Raw genomic sequence first — 24619 nt, 5'->3', positions numbered from 1 at the left:
GCACTAGTCCTCCTTTGTAAGCAGAAAGCATTTCCAAAATGCTGTTAGTCTCATAAATACAGGCATCTAAAATTGATGATAAATCACATCCTTGAAGTTTTTTACTTCTTTTCAACAAGAAGGGGTGCCTTAAGTGACTAGACTAGATCTCTTTTTTGTCTGGCAACGATCAGAGGAAACCTATGCTAAAGATGGAAAAGATCCAGATCCATACGCGAGGCTGCTGTGATAAGAAAAGGATTTGAAAAGTAGAGGTAGACCGACTCCCAGGAAGCACGCTATCTAAGAAATTCCAGACATGCAATGAGGGACCAGGGTAGCAATGGAAAAAAACATTTGTAATGAGGAAAAAGATACGCAGACAGTTTTCTTCAGTTTAATATCCGGTGGTGTTTTAAACTGTTAAAACCAGACATCATCACGTTATTACACTTGATGCACCATAAAACAGGTTTATGTTACAGTGTGAGGTTCAATATTACAAAACTTGCAGGGAACTTCGAACAGAAGTCTGTATTTTTTTACCCCTCTTATTCACATCCAAACTCAGTAATTCTTATCCGTGTACAAGCGGAGTATTTTCTTCCACTTTCTACAGCTGCTTTCCAACCAACCAGTTCTAAATATCAATACCAACACTGGTAGCAGGAAATCAACTACAAAGTGCCATCACAGTCATTCACTCAAGACACACACACTTCCTGCTGGATAGCTGCTTGAGGCATTTTACTATCCTCTGTCCTTTCCTGCCCAGGAACTTGGCACACAGTCTTTCTTTTGAATAACCGTAGACTCAACCGTAACAAGTCGCTGTCCATTGCTGCAGAGTTTGTGTAAGTTTGTTTTGTTGCACCCTGTAGAAATCAAAAACGAACAAAAAAAAAAAAAGGAAGAACTGAAAACAGTGCCTTTTAACATGCAAGCTGAGAAATTACACTCAAGTCCTCTCAATAATTAGAGGTTTAATCATACATAGTCACTAGAAAAGACTGAGAATTAATGATTTGCCTGTTAGTATGCAAAAATCATAAAACCTACTGTAGTGCAAAAAATGGCTAAAGTACTTTTTCTTTCAATTTTAACTTGGAAGAACAGAATCTTAGAATCCTTACAGAAGTACGTGGAGTCTCAAGCAGGAGAATTAATCAACAATTGTCTCTGAAACTGTCTTTTAACCAATTATTTTTGTTGCGTATTCTCTAAATATAAAAAACTCCATATCTCCAGGATTTAAACCCCAAAATGAGAAGTAGCACCCACCTCTACTCTTGATCTTTAATCTCTCATACTACGTAAAAAATTAACACTCTACAACCTCTTCCAACAAAAGTCTGTTCTCCATTATTTAAAGCAGTAGGTCTACTTCAGCATATCAAGCACATAAACTATCTCCCCAGAAAAATACTTTGTACAGCGGGATCTGTGTTTCCACACTTGAACTAAGTACTGCAAATGAACCACTTGCCTTTTCATTCTTCATGAGCTGCTTACGAATTGCAGAATCCCTTCGGAAGCACAGTGCTTTACAGCAAGGGCCCAGATTACTGAGAAGACCCGCTCTCTCTTCTTTTCGTAGAAGTGCAGCCATGTTCAAGGCCCCTAGTTCATGTTCAAAAAGGTTTTCTGCATCTAGAAAAGATTGATATTTGCAGAGGTCAACATAGACACGGTATTTTTGGACTAGATGAACTCAGAGGTCTCTTCCAACTTTAATGATTCCACGGTTTTTCAACAGCAATATACAGCAATATGGAACTCCTTAAAGTTTGACTCTTTGTATTTCTGCCTCCAATCAATATCACAGTTTGGAAAAAAAGGATATTGCAGTTTATTAAAAAAAAAAAAAAAATCCTTCGCCATTTAAAGGGAAGGACAGATATCCTTCTATGTAGCTTCAGCACTGGAAAGGAATATTGACACAGCAAACACTGAGAGGCCTAAAAATCAAGTGACAGCTCTGGGCCAGAAAAGAGGGTATCATTTATGGTCAGATGTGCGCCAGAAGGTGTTTACATTAATCAGAAAGCGGTCGAGGCTTCACTTCTCTGCAAGATACTAGTGTCAACACAGAGTTTGTACGGCTGTGCAGAAGTGAAATACGACTACACAGAATAATTTTTTATGCATGGTGGATGAACCTGGAGAACAAGTCAGCAGATGCTAATGAACGCCCCCAGCCTACCACCTCATCTAAAGGATCTACTAACAGTACTCAAAGCGGCAGGACTAGTCCTTTAATACATTCATCAGAAGAAACAGTGTGCAGCCAGAACACTTTAACCACTTGTAACAAAAGACGTTTCCTTAGGTGATTCTTGTTCTGCAACAAGTCTGTTTCTATGAAATGCAGACAAACAAAGTGCACATGGCTAGACCACAGCTCATTAATTTATAACTTCTACAATAAATAGGAATATTATGATATAATTAAAAAAAAACAGTAAGGCATATAGCTAAGTCCAATCTAGCTGCCTCAATATAGTAAAACGTTAAGTGTTTAGCCGAGAATTTAACACCTCACTAGCGACATCAGTAAACCTGGGAAAAATGTAGCAGCTAAAAGAAAAAGACTGCTACAGTAGTATACAGAGAGTGACACAGTTCATACCTTTACTGTAACAGACAGTTTGCAAACTCAGGAAGATTTAGTATTTTATCAATTACACTGGTTATGCAAATTGTTAAGCATAAGAGCTGCATTGTTTGTAGGGTTTTTTTTTAAACTACAAGACAGGTAATATGGCACAGAAAGAGCTACAAATATTGCAGAGGGACTTACTAACACCAAAGCCCATACCTAGTATTATACTGCCTATAATGCATTAAAAATGTTTGCCAATTAATTTGACTTTTTAAAAAAAGCAGAAGCAGTAGCAACAGCCTACAATTAAGAGTTACACAATTTAAACGGCTAAAGCAAGCAGTGACATTAATGGAGATTAACAGGGCTCGAAGAAGCAAGTTTATTTTTTTTTCCTCTCCACTTATCTGGGACTGCAATGTTAGTAAGACAACTGTATAAAGAATAATGTTGAAAAGAATTAAAAATTACTGCTTCAAACTAAGAACTAGTCTTTACAGATTAAAAAAAAAAATAAAGCAAATGGACCTTCTATTCCCTAAAAACAGGGGCTCCACAGATACTATTATTTGTAAGCCACAATTTTCTCACATTTAGGTCCTGGAATAATTTGCATAGAGGTCTTCTAGAAAGAGAATGTTTCACAGTCCTTAAAAAACAATTACACCATGCAAGTTGTTGGAAGCAGCTCAACTGTTTCCTGGGATGCCAGAGAGAAAAATCAGTATTCTCTCAGGCCCTGCTTACACTACAGAATTTTAGTAAACAGCACTGGTACAGTTCATGCCCATCCTATCTATCATGCATGTCTTACGCCACATACTTTGTCCAAAAGTCACACTTGCGTATTATTTAACTTCCCACTTCTAGTACAGACATAATATATAAATTTCACTTAGCTCCTTCATTCTGATCCAAAAAACTCCAATCTATGAATTCTGGAGATGACCCTCAGAAGGGAAATAAGAGGACACGTAGAGGACATTCAAAGGAAATAAGAAATCTTATTTCTTTCTTGCAATATTACTGCTAACTCACTGCGTAAGCTACTCCACTCTCTCAAATACTGCGGAAAACATTAGCCTAGGAAAGCATGAATGGTCTCATGAGAACATTCCACTAGGATAAAAAGTTTTGTCTAGGCTATTATTCAAGACCTCTTTGCCACTGCTGGAATTAAAACACTAATTTGATTGATACACGGCTGTATTACATTCTTGCAATTTTCACACACTACTCATACACTTTCTATAGTCTTGAAACCTAAAATAATGAACTAATGCACATACGGATTTTCACTAAGTACAAAATCCCTACAGAAACAATTACCTTTAGGTTTCTCCAACACTCTCTGGCAAGTCTCTTTAATTTTTGTGAAGAGCTCTGGTCCCGCCAACCTCTTTGAAATGCCAACTCTCAACATAACAGCACCTGGTGTGAATTTTAAGAGCGCAGCCCCAGGCTCACGTGGTTCCTTTGGCTGCTTTGGCATAAGACTGGACCAATCTACATCTATAACATCCACAGGATCTGCAAAAGCATTGAGAGAGGATGAGTTATCACATCATCATCCCTTACCACAGTTGATTCATTTCACACGTTGTGTACATCCCCATCTCACAAACGCAATATATAGTAGATGAACACTGTTTTGCAGATCTCAGTCAGATCCTTGGACACTTAAGGTAAGCATGTCAAAACACAGACTAGTGAAAATAAAGAGCATATAAATATAAAGCTTCTTGGATTCAGAAAAAAACATCCAAGCCCCTCAACAAAAAACCACCCTAATATCCTGCGTCATTTTTATCACAACCCTTTTGTGGAAGGCTGCTCAGACTGTTCTTAGCAAGCTCACTTGGACACATCACTTAAGCATTCAGAGAAGCCACAGTAAAACTAAATGTAAACGACAGATCCAAATTAAATGCTTAAAAGGCTACTATTTCAATTTTGGACGCTGGATATTCCATGTAGCACATTCCACGCTTCCCAGTGCATTTGGGAAGCATTCAGGCATAAATAAAATCTGTTAATAAAAATATCAGTTCCAAATAATGATCAAAACCAAATGGCATAAATGAAAACATGTTTATAAAACCAAAAAGCTTACCCTTCTAACTATGTAAAAACAGATAAATATTACTTCACAATGCAGCTCACAAGTACTCTTTACTTAACTCTATACTTCTCAGGCTTACCCGGCCTGAGAACAAGTAAGAAATACCAAGAAGAAATTATGGAACAAATAAGAAATACCAAAAAGCTCACAAACTGCATTCCTAATTCAGAAATACTATCAACATCACAACAGTATTATATGCACACTAATCTAACGTTTTATCCAAATAATCAGAAAGGGGTTTTGCTATACTTTTACCAGGCATCTTCTCATCCTCCTGTTGATCCTCCCGCTTTTCAGCATCACCTGCCAGAATTTCATCCAGTTCATCGTCACTGATTGGCTCGTATTCTCCGGCACCAGACCCCATTGACTGTACATCATCAATCTTTGCTTCATCTTCCCCTCCTACAGAGACAAATACATACTGTAGCCTTAAAGTGATCATCCTTGTTTTCTAAACATGTCTTAATCAGCCTAAAAACAAAGAGGTTCAGCCAACTAAACTTAGGTTTTGTGGACAAGTATATTCAACATGACAATAGGTATTAACTCACGGAAACAGAAGTTGTTTCTCCCATACACAATGCGGCACTTTTCACAGAATCACCAAATTACTGAGGCTGGAAAAGACCTCTTAGATCATGAAGTCCAGCCTATACATATCTCGGTCATTTTTTGGGGTGCTGTATTAGTTAAACTGCACACAAGAGTCCATAATCAGAAGGAACATCTTGATTATCTGATATCTGGTATGTAGTTATTAATACATATTTAAATGCCATAAAGCTTTTTAGATGCTTTTGCACATGAATCTAAACTCAGGATTTAGTCCAAAGGCTCCTCAAGAGAAACAAGTCACAAAACTCAGGAAGGTGTGAGATACCCTGAATGAAGCAACTCACAGATTATTAACTTTTTGTGGAAGTCACAAGAAGAGCTTTTAGAAAGCCCGAAAAACTTTTTCAGCTGCTGTTACACTCAATTCACTTTCTATATACATGTACAAACACCTGTGCTGCATGTGTAAACACGTTCCTTAAAAACTGGAAACATGAGATACTCGAACACTGCATTTCGCAGTTCATGAGAGGAACACCTTGAAGGTATTCTCTCACCTCCAAGACTGAAAGATCTGATTCAAGCATTCAGAAACTGCTCAGAACTCAGGCCTTCTTAGGGTCTTCCACCACCATACTCAGCGTAAGTTCTGCAGCAAAAATGTGACAGAATTTATAGGGGTCCTCCCCTGCGGATGACTACTCTAATATCTTCCAGCTCCCTTAGGCAGAAGGGAAACTGTCCCCAATTTTTTTCTTTGTAAAAGCTACAGAGGAGGAAGAACTCAACTAACCTAGAAATCAGCATAGAAAAAGCAAGTAAAAGACATGCCAGCAGAGCGTAAATTAACTACTCAGACCACCTGCAGTGCTCTGGAGTAAGCACATAGCATCTTGGGCATTATTTAAGCTCACTTCTAGAAAAAACACATTAAGGTTCAAGACATTCCAATGATTTAGTAATTATACCCTTACACATTTTGTTAGACAATACACTACAGTAATTTGTCCAAGTAAATGCCAGATACCTCCTTAACATCATCAAATTCAGAAACTGTATTTCATTTTCTAAAAACTTTTTACTTTTTAAAAGGAAAATAAGGCGACCTCTACTATATTTCTTTTTTTGTCTTAAGATTTTAAATATTCACTGTCTGTATGATCCATCTTCTGGCTCCACACTGATCTGGCAGATACACCAGCTCACCATAACTACATGCTTGGAGAGCACAGACAAACCATTAAAAAATTTATCATATGAAGCAATTAAAAATAATAAGTTCTCAATACACGATTAAAAAGATTATTTTCTTAATACTGAATTTCAAATCTAAGTTCAATGATTTCGAGATTATAATCCTATGACTGCCTTTAACGTACTTCTATATTAATTCTGTGTAAAAACATGACTTATTAGTCAGCTAAAAGGAGCAACATAAACAGAAGTAACAGTAATAAGAGACAATAAAGTACACCAAATCTTAGAAAATCATAAACATGCTACATATACTGTGCTCCAATAAAATGAAATGCCATCTAATATTTTACAAAAGATATCTATTTTAAAAAAATCCTAAATATACTGTAACTTCTTGCAGATGATAATTTTCAGAGAATTTAGAGCATAACCTTTGAAAGCTACACAAAAGAAGACACACTAAACCACAAGAAGCCTGCTGAATGCCTAAACCTAAGAACACATTTAACCTCCACAGCCTGTTTAGTTACAGGTGTCCTCCTGGAAACAGATTAACATCCCTAGGAACCACCTTTCACCAACCCTTCTCTGAAGCTACCATGCTGTACTCTCAGATTTATTGCATTATTCCTTCCTCTAGCTGAACTGCTGAATTCTGTCCATCATAGCAAGACAGAGCAGATTTTCCCGTGCTCACTCCAAGTGCTGCCTTTGACAAGTGCATCCTCTCTACAGATAATCTCCCTGAATGGAATTTTCTCAATTGTACCGGTCAACCCTAATGACTGCTTTGCAAGTAATCACAGAGGAAGTGTAAGCAGTAGTAAATAATCCTCATCATCCTGTCCAGACAATATTTAACTGTTCACTGTGAACTGAAATTAGCAACGGACGTGACAGATCATTCTTACTAAGAACGCAAATATGATGAGACAATGTCCTGTTGTATCATGCAACGTCATGTTGTATCATGTTTCTTTCTGCTTCTGAAGATGATGGACTTCAGGCCTTACTGTCCCAAATATCTAAAAACTCCAAATCCTACAATGCCCTTTTTCCTCTCAACAGATTTTAGAAAAGAAAACTCCTGCAATCATCAGAAAAAAATGAACTTGCTGAACATAATTGTAACATACACCAGTTACTCTGAATTTAGACTCCTACTTTTTACATTGTTCATGCAGGTTAAAATTACTTCCCAAACTCCCTATCCATGCAAAGTTCACGCTCTCTAATCCATGTGAGAAGCCCTTAAAAGAGTTTTTCAGTGTTTGTGTCTTACTTATTTTATTTATTAATCCTAAGCATGTTTTTGCCCAGGTAGTATTTAAGAGCAGCAAACTGAAGGAACATTTAATAAGATTATCTCAGGAAAGACATTTTTGGACTGTTGTGCCAGGCCATATATATGTTTCATCTACTGATCAGACAATCATTTCTATGATAATTGGGCTCTGCAGAAGAAAATAAACCCAAAGAACAGTTCCAAGTCAATGCTATTTCTTTTTTGTTTTAATTGTTACCTGTCACTTTCAAATTAAGAAATAGATCTTATAATGATATAAACAGGGCAATTGGTTGGTGTTACTATTTACCAAACTGCCTATTCAGAAACATTACACCTTGGTGAATTTATACTTCAGATTATTTATGTTTCTTTGCCTCAAGACTCCTTTAGAAACTAACAAATAACACTGGCAAAATTAACACTGAGGAAGATGCTCATCAGATTTCTCTTTTACTGTGTTTGCTTCCACAGTGCAGAAGTTGGAGCCAGTAAGCCTTTCAGCAGAAAATTATTCTAGTATAGCTCAGATCAGCACTATGCTAAACGGGAAATAAAATGTTTGTCAGTCTGAGTTCTCTCCCCAAATATCTCACCTTCTAAACTCTCTACCTTCTCGGCCTCATTTCCATCTTCAAAACCTTGTAAAGGTCCTAAATCTTTGTCTGTTCTTTCCTTCTCTGAAGCCGCTGAATCCCGACAAATGCCATCAAATTCCTTTTCGTGATCTCTGTCCAGTTTCGTGTCGGTGTGTTTTGTCGATTCTTTTTGAGAGGAGATGTCCAGAGTTCTGTCTCTCTCTCTCTCTGTGGTATCAGGCAGCTGCCTCTCTCTCTCTCTGTCCAGCTCCCGTCTTTTCTCCCTCTCCCTCTCTCGTTCTCGGAGTCTCTCTCGTTCCCTGCTCCTTGGCCAGTCTTTGTCAACATCTCGGTCCCAGTCTCTCTGTCTCCCCTCTCTCCTCTCTCTCTCTCTTTCTCGTTCTCGATCATGTTCATGTCGATCTCGGTCCTGAAGCCTTTCCCTGCTATCGAAGGACCCAGATCTGGAATGGACCTGACGATCTGATTCAGGAGAACTTCTTCTTGAACTGTGGCTTCTTGAATCTTGACGATCTGAAGAAAATATTTTGGATATATGCATGACTACAGCATGGAAACAGGCCAAAGCATTTTAGAGACTCAGGTATGAAAATGTACTTCTCAGAAGCATCATCTTCAAATAAATAATGCCTTCAGATTGCCTATAGATTTAACCTTACTTAAAAATACAAGGCATTTCTCCCACTCCCAAGAAAGATTTTTCAGTGGATACTTTCTACTGTGACAGAAGACAAACTGAAGGTACAACGTTTTAACTGAGAAATTTAAGCGAGAGGAAAAAAAAAAAAAAGACACATTTTGAAAAATTTGAAGGTTTTAAAACCCAGGGATGCCTTGCTAGCAAAATATAAATTCAGAAAACTAGTTTCAGGCATGTAGCCATGAGGAGAACAGTGAGCTGAAGTGCCTCAGGAGGCAGGCATTTTCCTACTGATACTGTTTAAAGTTTTAAACATTTCACCCATTTTTTACTTCTTTGTTATAGGAACTACACAAATAAAATAAGTCAATTGTGATTATTTTGATTTGCAAAAAAGATTATTTCCAGGTGTATTAAAAGTATATCTAACAGGCACCTCAGTGAAAATAGTTCCTGAGATGATAATGGATCTCTCTCCCATAGAGAAGAGACATTTCATTTTGCATAATTTCAGAATTTCTTTTATCAAAATGAATGTTAATTATTAATTTAAGAATATTATTTATATGAAAAAATTACCTCAATGTTCTTTTAGCACCAATATTTTCTCTTTCTTTGAGTTTTTCATGTCCTACAAATTACCTTATTCTCCAGACAGCATGAACTGAATCTAACTGAATGTTTTGGTGTAAACAAAGCGGTAAACCTGCCTGCCGAGGATCAGCTTTTCAAATAAGGTAACACTTGCAGGAATCTTAATTCACTCTAGTTTTACGACGAGTGGCAGAAAGCACTTCCCTCTCCCTTCACGCTAATTAAAAATGAAAAGAGTAAACAGCCATGCAGGACCCATTTGGGATTTGTACCTTTGCACTTTTCTACAGAATGACAGGACAGTCCCATTAAAATGCATCTTATTACCTGAAGACGTGCTGCGGCTGGGTTCGCCTCGTTTCAACTGATCAATTCTGGATTTGCGTTCCCCAGTGATTTCTAAGCTTTTCTTCTCTCTATCCCTGTCCCTATCCCTGTCTCTGGAGCTACTGTGCAGGATCCTCTTCCGTCCAGTCTGGTCATCTCCGCTGCGATGAGCCGACTCGTTGGAAGGGGATCTAAGCCTGCTCGAGGCATGGCTCCGGTTGCTCCCAAGGCTGCTGCTGCGCTTCTGATCCACGGGTTTACGGTGTGGCCCGTCCTCGATAGTAACATGAGGGGCTTCCACCTTTTCTCCCCTCGTCCTGTGACTTTTCCTATGGGAATCCTCAGTGCTTCTTTCTGGAACAACGATGTCGCCGCGTTCAGGAACATCTTCATCTGACCAGTCACTAAATGTTGTATCTTCTCTTTTTGGGGGGACTTCTGCCACAGTCTTCTCAGGTGGTGCTTCAATCAACTCTTCTTTTGTTACAGGGGGGGTTCTTGGGCCTTTCTTCTTTTTATGATGCAGAACAATCTCTTCATCAGAAACTTCAGAATCACCCTTGGATCTCTTCCGCTTTTTTTCCACATTTTTCTTTTTTTGACCTTTCTTGGGTGAAAAGACCTGGCTTTCCTCAGTCGTTGATTCATTAGTGTACCTTTCCATACCACTGTCATCATCTTTCTTCTTCTTTGTGGCCTTTTTCTGTACCTTAGACTTCTTCTTGCTGTCATCATGCATTCTATCAGAAGCATCTCTTTCTTCAGAGGGACGGTGTCCAAGATTTTCCTGAACCCTGGACCGGGAGCCTTCTGAAGCATCTGGTGGCTCTCTTTGCTTATCTGCTGAAGAAATCCTCTCTTTAAACTCTGGTTCTTCATAACGCCGGGAACTTTCCTTCCTGTCTGATTTCCGCTCCTCTTCTTTCCAGCGACTCTGCCGCTCTTCTGCAACATGAGAAGGGCTCAGTGACCGTGATTCCTGTGGCCGCACAACCTGGCTCAGAAGTCTGTGCTTTTCATCTACAAAATGGGAAAAAGGATGTACTTGTATTGTTTAGGAAGCAGAACATGTGAGCATGTATGCATGCCCAGAAGTTCAATTAAAACATATAATCCATTATTTTGGTGACATAAAACATACAATACATTATTCTAGCTACATTTCTGAAGTTTTTCTACTGCTGCAGCAGTAACAGACTATTTGCATTTTGGTAAACACGGACCTTAAAGGACTGATGTGGAAGTCACTATCACCTGGTAGACATAATACATAGTGACAAAATGAAAACAAAAAGACAAACTTATAAAGACATATGGTGTTGCTCACAAATATAAGGGGAGGATGACCCTTTAAAAAACCATTGCGCATGATTTTTCTATATAAGATTAAAAGTTATTTTCCATAAGCAGAGGGCAAGCTGAATCCAGCTGCAGAGACAGCCCACTCCTGCTTACTTTTATCATCTCCACTGTTGTAAGCATCACTATCAGGAGAGTGTTCACGGCGACGCTTGGGTGACTGACGAGGACTTGGACTGCTTTCATTTCTGTGACGCTTCCTGCACAAGAAACAGGTACAGTGAAATTTCTTCAGGATCCTCCGAAGAAAACATTCAGCATTAAGTTTATCATCAGTACAATAACCAAAGTCTAAGCACTTCATAGAGAAGACAACATAACTAAGGATGTCAGGAAGTTTTGTAGTTTTCCAAATTGATCATACTTGCAGTTTTGAAACAACAGTTTTCTGACCATAGTGTAAGACACCTTAAACTAAAACTCAAAAACTTAAGCCAAGCTCACTTTTTAGTAAAAAGTTATGAAAGATTATTAAGATCAGTTTTTCCCTCTGGCAATAATCCTTGCAGTGAGCTGATGCCAGCTGGCAGCTAAACCTCCACCTAGATGCTTGCTTACTTCTCCCTGCAGTGGGATGGAGGAGAACCTGTACTAGCTGGTTGATAGGAAACGTCTCAAAAGCTACTGATTATTTCCAAGGAAAGCAGCCATTCAGTGCAACACTGTTTTGCTTACTATTGGAGGAACAATTAGAATTTTATTGTACTAAATGGAAAAAAAAGCCAATCAGTGCTATGCACTTAAAGGATGCATGACACATTTTACTCAGGATACTGTTCACACCTTCACTGGTAGCCTTCTGGTACTGAAAATTGAGTAGTCCAAAGGGCAACGCATATGCCACAGAAATGTAATGAATAAAGTCAGTTAACTGCCATCTGACTTGCCAGGCTCCAAAATGTACCACAGAAATGTAATGAATAAAGTCAGTTAACTGCCATCTGACTTGCCAGGCTCCAAAATGTACCACAGAAATGTAATGAATAAAGTCAGTTAACTGCCATCTGACTTGCCAGGCTCCAAAATGTACCAGAATGCCTGTATCGGTAAAAGCAAAGCCTTACAAGTACACTCTAGAAGGGAAAATGACATTGCCTGACTCAGTTGTTAGGTCCTAAGTAGTTCCACAAATCTGCACTAACAAAGCACTGCTTTAACTTCTCCAGTATACGCCACACAGATAGACACGAGACATGGCTCCAGACTGGGCCTCTGCATAAACAAGGTACCTTCTTCCTTATGACACTGTCCCGCTTACAAAGTTACTGAAATCAACAATAACAGACCGCCCTCTTGGTTTGGGTTGTTTTTTTTCTTTAACTGAAGTAACATTTGAATCCACTCACTTGGATTTTCTTTCCTCATGGACATCTCTTGAGCTTCTTTCTTCTCGAATATCTTCTCTCTTATCCCTGCGGTCTTCCCTTCCTTTCTCTTTGTCGTCCCAGTCTCTCTGGCGGTCTCTTTCTTTATCTCTGTCTCGCCCTCTCTCCCTTTCTCGTTCCCGTTCCCGATCTCTTTCCCGCTCTCTCTCCCTTTCTCGTTCCTCCCGCTCTCGTTCTCGTTCCTTTTCCCTCTCCCTCTCCCGTTCCCTTTCCCTGTCATGGTCCCTGTCTCGGTCCCGCTCACGATCCCTGTCCTTGTCCCGTTCTCTCTCGCGCTCCCTCTCCCGAGCACGATCTCGCTCCAACTCTCTTTCCTTCTCCCTTTCTCTTTCCCGGTCTCTTTCTCTTTCTCTCTCTCGGTCCCTCTCCCTCTCCCTTTCTCTCTCCCGGGCCCTTTCATCTCTCCTGTCATCAGACCGATCCACCCTTCGCTCTTCTCTTCTTTCATCTCGCTCGAGGTCATCACTTCGTCCTTGATGTCGTACCGGTGAACTTGCTCTCTGATCTGTGAAGAGAAGCATGTACAATTACTAAGGGCTAAAGGGACACAGACTCTACTAATAAAAACACAAAAGCTTGTGTTTTTACAATCTAGATATTGGTTTGCATTAAATGGAAAGCAACTCCCTGCAGAAATCTGGAAATTCTTTTTGAGGAGGAAAAAAAAGACTAAAAGCAGTACTAATTCTGAAAGATTTTTTCAGTATTTAGGGAGTGGGCTTTCCTTATTTTAACCAAAAACTACCACAAAAATTCTATTTTCTACAAGATTGTTCTGAATGGCTTCAAAAGATAATTACATGTCTCATAGCCTAGCTATTACTTTTGCATTACTCAACGATTCAAAATCCAGTATAAGGTCTCAAAAAGCTCTGAATAACATCTATATGAACGTTAAAGACTTCTGTACAAAAATTTTAACTTCCTAAATCTGTCAAGAGTCATGGGCTTGACAAGAACTCACATTACTTATAATGCATAGTAAAAGTTGCTGCAAAGTATGAAATATTGGCCCGCCTCTTCACAGGAGAAGAGATCTCTGCAGAAATACACAACGAATCCATGAGAAAGACAGAGGCAAGAATGAGATGCAGGAAGTAGAACTGCAGAAGTTGAGTTTTTAATTTTTCATACAATGGATTAGAGCCAGGGAAAAAATTAAACTTATGTAAAAAATGACTGATCCTGAAGGACAGAGAAACCTGACTTAACTAATGAGTCAAATCCAATTTCTCTAATGGCATTTACTTTCCACTGACTTAGCTGCATTTCATTAATTATATTTCGGATATTTTTTGAATATTTCTATAAATTTCAACCATTACAATTTCTATGTTGATGTTACTGGTATTTGAACCACAACAAGTCAATAGAATTTTTTTTCCACAATACATATAAACAGCACTACACCAAAGAACAAAATATGGCATGAACAGAGAGGCTGGTATTTTTCAGTCCATTACTCTGAGACTGAGTGCCGTTTGCTGTAAATTGAGACAATGTCCACCAGGGGCAAGCAGGCAGAATTTGAACAGGACTAAATCAATAAAGTGTACGTTTCCATCAGTTTAATCAATTTTCATCTCCGACTGAATTAATAATGACTTAATACTCCCCTGATAACCATGTAAAATTAAAAGCAAACGAGTGACATTTCTGCCATGGATGTAACACTTTTTAAAAAAAATGGTAAATCATCAATTCATGCAATTGGTTCTGCGAACAGGTTTCACTTCCTTTTAGTGGTGCCTGTAACATTATATGATTTATTGTGCATACTAAGTATTGGATTTTATACAGAAGTTGTGTAACTCCTATTTGTTATGTCAGTTTTGGTGACAAAATATCCACGTAAGACTTGCATGAATCAAGATACTGGAAGTGTATTTGACAACTAAACATGGATCATCAGCACTTACACACCTTCATTTTCTGAAGCACTGTTTCAGTGGTTGTTTGCGACACCTACATGTTTACCTTAGTTGCATAAATGCAGTCCAAATTTGCAAGCTTTTGTTTTAAAATCATACTAAAAAGACTCCTTATTATCACAGAATTAAGTACTAACTAAAACTCATCTTGATTTTTCTCTGAATGACAAATGGTAAAACTACAGCCTAATGATGGAAACTATGTCTTGAATTGTAACTCTAAGGAGGATTTGCTATTACAAAAATCAATCTAAATTTTTAGCAGGAAAGCAACAAATCTCCATTCAAGCTCTATATTTTTTCCCCCAAAGGCAAATGCAATCCATTCAAAGCTACTTCCCTTCTAGAAACTTATTTTATTGTGATGTTTTTACTGCTAAAAGCTTTTCTGTTGGTTTTCTGTTGTTTGGGTTCTTTGTTTCTCTGGGGTTTTTTAATTCTTAATAAATTAAGAACTTGGGATGATGCGAAGAGCACAAATTACATTATAATATATCTAGGATTTATGGGTGGTGGGGAGGTAGAAGAGATGAAAGCTAGTCTGCAAAAGCCAACCCTCAGGACACATTCAAATTGCAGGATTTTTCAGCTGACAAAAAAAAGTAAGCCTGGAGATTAGGTTTGATGAAATCCTGCCTTGAAGATGAGAAAATCTAAAGCGGAACCTTTCACAAGAACAAGCAACAGATACATTTCACTGAGCCAAAAAGCATCTCTCAAAGTTGCACGCAAAACATCCCTCTGAAAAACTGAAGTTAAACGACAGCTAGAACATATCTGTCACTTCCAAACCCAAACTCAAGATAGAAGAAAACTCACCGTAATTTTATATTTATTCCTCACAACTCCTCATTTCTCTGCTATTTTCAATCTCCTGACTCCTGTTCTCTTAATCGGCGAGCCACACAAATATTTTTCCAGAGTGAAAGTTGGTACTACGCTACTTAGAAACAGGACAGTACTCTTTCAGGTGCAGAAGTGTGACATCTTGCATACTATGTCTAGAATAATAGTCTTGCATACTCTTTCCATGATGACTGATACCTGTACTAACACTTACTAGCCAATTACTGCATCCAGTTCTGGAGCCCACAGCACAAGAAAGAGATGGACGTGCTGGAGCGTGTCCAGAGAAGGGCCACGAGGATGATCAGAGAGCTGGAGCACCTCTCCCATGAAGACAGACTGAGAGAGTTGGGGAGAAAAGAAGGCTCCGAGGAGACCTTATTGCGACCTTCCAGTATCTCAAGGGGGCTACAAGAAAGCTGGTGAGGGGCTTTTTAGGATGTCAGGTAGTGGTAGGACTAGGGGGAATGGATTGAAGCTAGAGATGGATCGGTTCAGATTGGACGTTAGGAAGAAGTTCTTCCCCAGGAGGTTGGTGAGACACTGGCACAGGTTGCCCAGAGAGGGGGTGGAAGCCCCATCCCTGGAAGTTTTTAAGGCCAGGCTGGATGGGGCTTTAAGCAGTCTGATCTAGTGGGGCATGTCCCTGCCCATGGCAAGGGGGTTGGAACTAGATGATCTTTAAGGTCCCTTCCGACAATTCTCTGATGACAGCAAAGCATTCATTACTATTAAATTCCCCAGGCAAATTTTTTTTAATTAATCACAAATTTAAACTGTCACTTACTTTAGTAGCAAGTAGTGCATAATTAAGTCAGTCTAGTAGTCAAGCCTTCTCCAAAACACACTCAAGTAAATTACAATGCAAAAGCACAAAGCTTCTATAGACAAACAGAACTACGCAATCATGACTCTAAGCTTACATGTGTATGAACATGAAGTGGACGAGAAGGCAAAGAGGATGAAAAAACGTTTTAGCCGAAGATGTACAATGAAATCTGTTGAAGAAGTTTAATTTGTTCGAAGGCTACCTGGATGACTGAAAACAGAAAGGTGCCAAATCTAGCCATAAGAAGGGAGAAAGGCTGTAAGCATTTGTGTATGCACAGCCAATGAGCGATTTTACTACAGAAGTTAACTTACGTCAAGAATAGGACTGGTGTCAGTGCATGGTGTGGCAAAAGAGCTACTTATGAGTTAGTGGTGTGGGTGCAGAACAAGGAACAAAAAGCAGGGCGAGAAAAACACACACATTCATACATACACATTTCACTACATATGTATGCCTAAAACCACACATTAAAATACCTCGTTCTCTGTTGTCACGCCTGTCACGTTCACTGTGTCTTCTTTCAAAGGAGGAATCCCTCGCTTGTTCTCGACTGTCATAGCGATCCCGATCCGCATAGCTACTCCTCGATTCCCAGCTCTCATGGTAGTTTCCACTACTGCTGTGACCATCAACCTGGGATCCTCTAGTCCCTCGACTTCCTAATAGAGATGTAACAATATAAAAGATTAGTTTCCTCACATAGGGAATTTCATTTTTATTTTATACCAACTAAAGTATTAACGTTTAATGAATTTGAATTAACTGTTTGCGGAAATAGAAATGTGAGCATCAAACTCTACTTAACCAAGAATTCAAATGTCACGTTTTAATTGTAAAGTTGTTATTTCCAAACTGCAAACTCAAGACTTTCTAAATTACTATCTCCTAGTCATAACATGATATCTCCTGGCTACTAATATAACAGTCCAAAAGTCAGCTCGTGTTGGTGCTGAGTAGGATGTAAGCTTATAGACAGTGTAGCAGGAATAAGCAGAGAAAGCAGAGACTATTTTTCCTGTAAAAACTGTATGACATTTCCCTAATGAAAACATCACAGTAAGTCTGAGAAAGTCAAAATAGATTTACTTAGATGATTAAAAGGCAGTAAGGGAAGCTGTTCGACGAAGTTCAACAGACTTTCAAAAATACTGCCAAAAGTTAAAAAACTTTGGGGATGGCAGAATACCAATGTTATGCCACTTTAATGAATGGAGAATGCAGAAGGGCTATAGATTTAAACAGCTGTTCTAATTTAACAATAGAATTGAACATAGCTTTAAAAGCATGAACTATTCGGCAGTACTTCCATATCAAATATGGAACAAGGTAGTAACAACGTCAATATTCAATCTTCAATAACAAAGACAATTATTAATTTTTTTAATCACACAATACCCTTGTCAGATAATTCTGGACCTCTGCCTCGACTTCTGCCAGTTCTATCACTTCTGCTCTCATTTCTGGAGTCACTTCTGGAGTCATTCCTTGTTTCAGCACGAGAGCTCTCCTCTCTGCCATGGGATCTTCCATAGCTGCGTGAGTCCTCCTGATACTGGTCATCCTTCTTATGGGTATCGCGACTCTCTCTGTCTCTGTAGTCATGGGAATCTCGTGCGGAGCGTGAGTCTCTCTGATCACGACTGTCTTTGGTATCCCTGCTATAATCCCTCGTATCTCTGGAGTCTCGAGTGTCTCTGGATTCCCTTAGCTCCCTTCGATCTCTGGTGTCTCTTGTCTCCCTCCGATCTCTTCCATCGCGAGACTCTCTGTCATCTCTATGATCCCGGGAGGTACTCTGCTCCTGGTCATAATCACGATCATCTCTTGTTTCTCGTTCTTTTTCCCTTTTCCCTCTAGTTTCTGTAAAAGATTTAAAAGAATGTTATACACCTAGCTTAATCAGAGCAAGCAAAACTTTAGCAGGCAAAACCCACTAAAATAATACAGTCAAAATATACTTCTGACATACACACAGAAAATCAAAAAGAATATGTAAGTAGAAGATCATTTTGGTCATCTACCTACACATTCAGTATGGTTTAAAGATCTTTTTTGAAATCTGAATCTGTACTTTACTAATATGTCACAGGACAGTAAGTACAACAAAAATAAATTTCAATCATATTAGAGAGCAAGCACAATTCAGTAATTTTAAAATAGAATGGCTTCTCCTCCAATTACAGATTCCTTGTTTTCCTCCACACACACATACTTTCAGGAAATTTGTGCTATATCTAGATCACTTCCCCTGAAGACCTCAATGCTCTGCTGAAGTATATTTTTTTATTACGTATTTATAATGTTACTGCTACAGAAAGGTAAGTTCACAGCTAGTCTAAAAAAAAGCTGACATGTACTCTTTGTAATCTGTCTCTTGAGAGAAAGAGTATGTTTGCCCATCACAAATTGCTCAATCAGCTTTACCAGATTTCCAGAGGGAACGACTGTTTCTTTGCACACACTTTACTTAACGTCAATTAAAAAGACAACAGGCAGAGCAATCAGTGAGGACTGGATTAGCTTTTGGTCACCTCACAGAAAAGCATAATAGTTACTTACAAGTATCCTGCTGTCACTCAGATGACCCAATAGTATATGCCTGAGATCAAGAGATCACTTCCCTATTGACACCACCATTGCATTACACAAGAAACACCTGGATAGATGCCTATAGGATCTTTACCATCAACTAAGCCTACCTTAACAGTCCTATAGGGACCACTCCATTGCACAGTCCCTGAAAATAGCACCACCAGCACAGGAACAATAATACAGCCAGTATTTTCCTTACCCCCCAGTCATCAGGATAGGTGCAGACAACTACAACTTGAAAATGAAGTTTCAAAATGTAATTTGCAAACAAAAATTATTCTGAAGTGCTAGTTTTTATTCATACCATCCCGCCTTTCATGGCGCCTGTCATGTGACTGTGAGGTCCGATCACGATCGTGTCTTCCCTTTTCTCTTCCAGGAGATCGGTGTCTCGAAGGGCTTCGCTTCCTCTGAGGAGAAGAGGAAGAGTGTGGGGGATAGGGAGAAGATGATCGCCTTGCATGTGGGGAAGCTGTCCTTTGATAGGACGGAGAAGGAGTTCTTTTGCGGTGTGGGGAAGGAGAATGTCTTTGAACAGAGGAGCCAGACTGTGATGAAGAGGAGTGATGTCTGGAGGATATGGGAGAATGATGCTGACCAGAGGGGGAAGCAGACCTGAAAGGAAGAGTTAGAACAAGCACACATGTAATAACTTTATTTGAAAGATTCTTACCATTCCCTGCAAGAGAGCGTGATTAAAATAATTTATGCATTCTCTACCTTCTGTCTGCTGAAAATAAGTGCTGTTTCTACAAAACATCAAACTAGTCTTCCCTCAAGGGTACCAAGAATATCTTTCAAAACATGCTTATCTTTTAAGTGGTTACAGTTTATTTAATATCCAAGAACAAGCTGTCCAATCAAAATTATATTATACAGCTACCAGAATGTTTTCCTGGGGAAAGGGAGGGAGGGGACAGAAAAAGATATGCCCTTCTCCCCCACCTCCAAACCAAGAACAACTTTGGTCTTCAATGTAAAATGCTTTTTGGAGTTCATGGTAATATTAGGCAGGCAACTTTTACACAGTGTTACCTAAGGAGAATTTTTCTTCATGTGTTTCCAACAGCATTCAATTTTTTAGAAAGCAAAAGTGCACAAGGTGGAGATTAATTCTTTCTTTTATTATAAGCATTGTTTCTTAAACAATTTAGGCCTGGATCATGAAAACCCATACACATATCTACTTAAAATTTTAGCAAGCACGAATGTTTACACAAACATTCCTTAAGTTGTGCCAGGGGAGGTTCAGGTTAGATATTATGAAGAATTTCTGTACTGAGAGGGTTGTCAGGCATTGGAACAGGCTGCCCAGGGAGGTGGTCGAGTCACCATCCCTGAAGGTGTTTAAGAGACGGGTGGATGTTGCGTTGAGGGACATGGTTTAGGGCTAGGGAAAAGGTTCGACTTGATGATCTTGAAGGTCTCTTCCAGCTGAAACTGTTCTATGATTCTACGACTCACATCTAATAGATCAGGGACAAACACACACGTCAAGCCTTTAAGCTCGGCAGTGGTTTTTTTTCTCCTTTATCAATATCAAAGCAATTTGTGTTATTGAAGAGTATGCAAACACACTCCTGCCAAGTCATGAGGTTCAGACTGGACACTCTTGCTTTCTAAACTTCCTCACAGAGAGAAGTCTAAGTGCAGCTGGATTCAGTCTTAGCCCCCGACTGTAAAGAATTTGGACCCCAGGTTCTGCCACAGAGTTGGTTTATTTCTGCTCAAGCTGGGACCCTCCAAGAGGGACCGTGATTAAAGAAATCCCTGGGCAATTATACCCTTAGAATCCAAGTTCACCTCCTCCCATGTGATGGTTCGGTCTAATAGTAATATTTGGGTCTGGGGCCTTCTTGTTCCTTATTAGATATTTTCTCTCTCTCTCCAGGTGGGCATTCTTTTCTTTATCTCAAGGATGAAGTTTCTGTTGATCATATCTTTCTCAATTAGCACCGGTTTCCTGGTCTTTCTTCAGCCTAAGCTAATCAGGACTTGGGTAAAAGTCCACAGTCTGGGGCCTAATGCTTCAGTTAAGTCTGGCTACCCATGCTAAGCAATGTCACTCACAAGATAAAACAAGTTTTAAGTCATCGTAATTCTAAGTAATCCTACAATAAATTCTAATATTCTACAAGTTAACTATTTTCATCTCCAAGAATTTGCAAGTATCTTTCCTCAAGAAATATGAACTGCCCTTAACTCCAAACTGCCTTCCACTTCACAAAATTCCGAAGAGAAGAGCAGGAGGGATTCTCAGAGCTCAAGCGTTTGAGGCACACACATACCCACAACAGATACATACAAACAGTCAAGCCACAGAAGTTTTTAAACTAGAAGTATTCCTGGGAATAAAATCCATCCATCAAACTCGCACCTGCGAGAGGGTGAGAAGCTATGTTTGTGAGTGGTTGACTTGGCTGGAACTCGGGAGGTTTGTCTTCGCCTTGCAGCGGGTGGTGAATACTCCCTGGAAGGGGAAGAATTACTGCCAGAATGATCTGCAGGACTAGGAGAACGCTTCTGCCGATGGGAGCTTTCAGAGGGATCCCTGGGAAACATAAACAGCGACTTGTTTAACAGGTGTAATGTGGCATTAGTAGATTCCTAAGTAATTACAAACAACTTCAAGACAGAACCTGTGCTTACAAGATCAAGAACTATCTTATAATTTGTTCCATTTATTTTCATATACAAAATTATCTTAAGTTAGTAAAACTCAAAAATGCAAGATATGTGCTAAATTTCTTGCTAACCATTGGACTCTAACATACAAAACTAGAATACAGTAAAATAAAAAATAATTCTTGTCATTTTATCTAATATTTAATATAGTGGTGAAACAGAATTCCTATCACTGGAGAATTATCTTGCTGCCCTGTTTAAAAAGTTCTGTAACGTCAGAACTTTATTTAAGAAGCCTCAAGCTCACAGACTTTTTCCAACACTAAAGAGTTTCGAAAGAATGAGAGAGATCTGTCAAAACCTTCAACTGTTTCACTTACTGTATATCATGAAGATTTGGCATTATTTCTTACATTTTATTACTTATGACAAAACAAAAAATACAACACTAAAAGGCTGTGGTCACCACAGTAATACCTGATTACAGTACAATGATCAGCCAGGTACTGTCCTGATCCTTTCAGCACTACCTAGAACGTAATGCTCATAATTTTCTTCCAGTAAAGGAGTGTGTAAGCACAAGGGAAGTAATATATTTTACAGTAAGAATAGTGCAATTTATTTAATCAATTAAAACCACACAGTCTTCCACTTCTTAGTCTTTGCTATGCTAGTCATAAAGTAAACACTTACAAACATGCTCCCTATTTTCATCAAGGGAGTACAGGACATAAAAAATGCAGATGTTGTATTTTTCAACTTAAATCGACACCTGTGCTTCAGAAAATAACAGGAATAGCTATATTAGTCCACTATTTGAGACACATACAGGCTAAAGTGAAGCAATTCTAAAATCACAGTTGTCTTTGACCACTTCAGAAATATTTTTAACCTACCAAAGATTTGGGATAGCTTAAACACACCACTGCCAATTTGGAAAGATATTAGTCCTCTACGATTTCAGAAGAGCAGGCAAGTGGTCAAGTGAAAGACTTTCACAAAGATTTCAGCAAATGAATTGCTCTCTTGGTGAAGGTCCAACTTCCTGAAAGGGGCATTTTACAAACTTATTAAATTATGTAATTAAAACCTAGCAATCCATTAGTTATAGTCTAGCAATCCATCTACATAACGCACTTGAAATATTTAACGATTACTGAAAAGACTGTTGGCAAAGTAGGTATAAATTCCTTTTCTACAAAAGGTAACTTTAAAGGCAAGGTTACATTAATGGTAAAAGTTAATAATGCAACATAACTTACCTCTGCTTCTCTTTTTTCTCCTTGTGCCTTTCAAAGTCACGCCCTCTCTCTTTCACCTCCCTTGCCTTTTCTTCTGAACGTTCTTTTGCTTTATGTTTTTCTTTGTGTTTTTTCCCCAGGGGAGTTTCCTCTTGTACTGGAGGGGGAGGACTAGGGGTACGAGGACCTTTCTTTTTACTCTGGTTACTTTTAGAACTCCTAGAGACAAATTAACAGGGGGGAAAAAACATGAAGGACTGCCAACTATTTCAGATAATGATTTCTCAGATGCTGGCAGGAAAGTTATAATGCAAAAGGTTTTGATGCTTTCAGCATAGCATTCACCACTCCATCAGGAAGCAGTTTTCACTAACTGTACTTGAACGAAGGGTGAATGCAGACCGTAAAAATTCACATTGAGTTCTTCAATTTATAATCTTTATTTCTAAAGCAAGTGAACAAAAATACAAATTGCTCCCATTCAGATGGAACCAGTTTTCAAAATTAAAAAACCCTTGCATGAACTACACACATCAGAGGTCCTACAGAGTATCTTGTCTGTTTAGATTCCTACTTCCACAATGCAAGACTGGGGAATCACATACACAAAGTAACTCGAACAACTCGTGTCTTCAATTTGATTGCAGGCTGAACGTCAGTAGCGCACTACCCCATGCTGTACATTCTCATAGCAAAACCAAAATTGTTTTGTCCCTATTTCAAAATGTACTTTTGCTTAGCAAATACAAATGTATCTCCTTACACTGCTAGAGTAGCTCTTCCTAAGGGCTGCAGTAATTCAAAGGGTTCTGCAGCCACCAAAACTTAGAAAGACGTTTCAGAGATTGACTTTTTGTGGCAAGGTGTCCAGTTTCAACCTACTGTGATTTTCACATACCTTATACTTAGTTTTTTCCTCTCCCCACAATACCCCCCCCAGTTCTTTTCTCCTCCTGAACTCTGAGAAATTTTCCTGCCATGAAAGTCAAATATTATTTATTGAATAGCAGTATATAATACTAACAGAATGTTGGTCCAATATATAATACTAACAGAATGTTGGTCAAATTTTAAACACGTCACTTCAGACTAGAGGAGCTATTTTACAGGCTGCAGCATCTCAAATAAAATTGCTTCCCACTTTTTAATGGCTTCTATTTTCTCATCACCTCCCAGACTCCAGACATTCAAAAAGACCTGCCTGCAAACCATGGAATTAATCAACTGACAACTACATGGATGCAGCAATTTACTGCATAAGACAATTCACAGTGCACAATTTAGAGACTTTCTCCTACAGTTATATAATCAAAAGTCCCAAAAGCAAGGAAAACGAAAAAAACCACATTAATTACAAAAATTCCAATAATAAAAATCAGCATGGTTCTCTGTTCTCACTTTCTCACAGAAAAACCACATTAATTACAAAAATTCCAATAACAAAAATCAGCATGGTTCTCTATTCTCACTTTCTCACAAGATGCATCTACATACTGACCTGTGCTGATCCAACAGTGGGGAAGATACAGTAGATGCTTTTTTCTCTTTCTTACTAGCCGAAGATGATGATTTGGGACTAGATCTTCGTTTTGGAGATTTGCTAGACTTCCTTGGTGATGGCGATAATTTAGATCTAACCACCTCTGGAGAAATCTTGAGGGAAAGAATACATTAACAGATAAGATACTGGTGCTCAAAAGCTTACCTGTATGCTGATATACGTGTCACACATGGAAATTCAGTAACAGTCTACATTTGAGATCTCAACCATGTACACATCTAACTCAAACAACCACATCGTTTTCAAAGACCATCATAAAAGGACGATGACAGCAAAAAGGTGGGGGCAGAGACTGTGATGCACTCTGTAATGCGTTATGAAAACTGTAACTCAAAGTTTAA

At 38.8% G+C, this 24619-nt stretch overlaps 1 protein-coding gene across 3 annotated transcripts in view; it reads right to left on the bottom strand.

Annotated features, from left to right (window-relative positions):
• Positions 1 to 362: 362 nt before the first annotated feature.
• ZC3H13 (zinc finger CCCH-type containing 13) overlaps positions 363 to 24619 on the bottom strand; it is a 39878-nt gene continuing 15621 nt past the window's right edge. The window contains exons 6-19 of one of the 3 annotated variants that reach the window (XM_009875000.1): positions 24216 to 24370; positions 22739 to 22936; positions 21229 to 21402; positions 19156 to 19466; positions 17655 to 18119; positions 16736 to 16918; positions 12612 to 13155; positions 11362 to 11465; positions 9907 to 10926; positions 8343 to 8858; positions 4956 to 5111; positions 3911 to 4111; positions 1466 to 1629; positions 363 to 854 (exon numbers count right to left, since the gene is read on the bottom strand). In XM_009875000.1, coding sequence (XP_009873302.1) covers positions 684 to 854; positions 1466 to 1629; positions 3911 to 4111; positions 4956 to 5111; positions 8343 to 8858; positions 9907 to 10926; positions 11362 to 11465; positions 12612 to 13155; positions 16736 to 16918; positions 17655 to 18119; positions 19156 to 19466; positions 21229 to 21402; positions 22739 to 22936; positions 24216 to 24370 — 4362 coding nt within the window. In that variant the 3' untranslated portion in view covers positions 363 to 683. The remainder of the gene's footprint in view (positions 855 to 1465; positions 1630 to 3910; positions 4112 to 4955; positions 5112 to 8342; positions 8859 to 9906; positions 10927 to 11361; positions 11466 to 12611; positions 13156 to 16735; positions 16919 to 17654; positions 18120 to 19155; positions 19467 to 21228; positions 21403 to 22738; positions 22937 to 24215; positions 24371 to 24619) is intronic. The other 2 variants (XM_009875001.1, XM_009875002.1) reach the window with 2 other exon arrangements.

This window comes from Apaloderma vittatum, unplaced genomic scaffold (assembly GCF_000703405.1).
Source record: "Apaloderma vittatum isolate BGI_N311 unplaced genomic scaffold, ASM70340v1 scaffold758, whole genome shotgun sequence".
In the NCBI taxonomy this organism is placed as follows: domain Eukaryota; kingdom Metazoa; phylum Chordata; class Aves; order Trogoniformes; family Trogonidae; genus Apaloderma; species Apaloderma vittatum.
The sequence above is the reverse complement of the archived record's forward strand: the minus strand, read 5'-3'. Positions and strand labels throughout refer to the sequence as shown.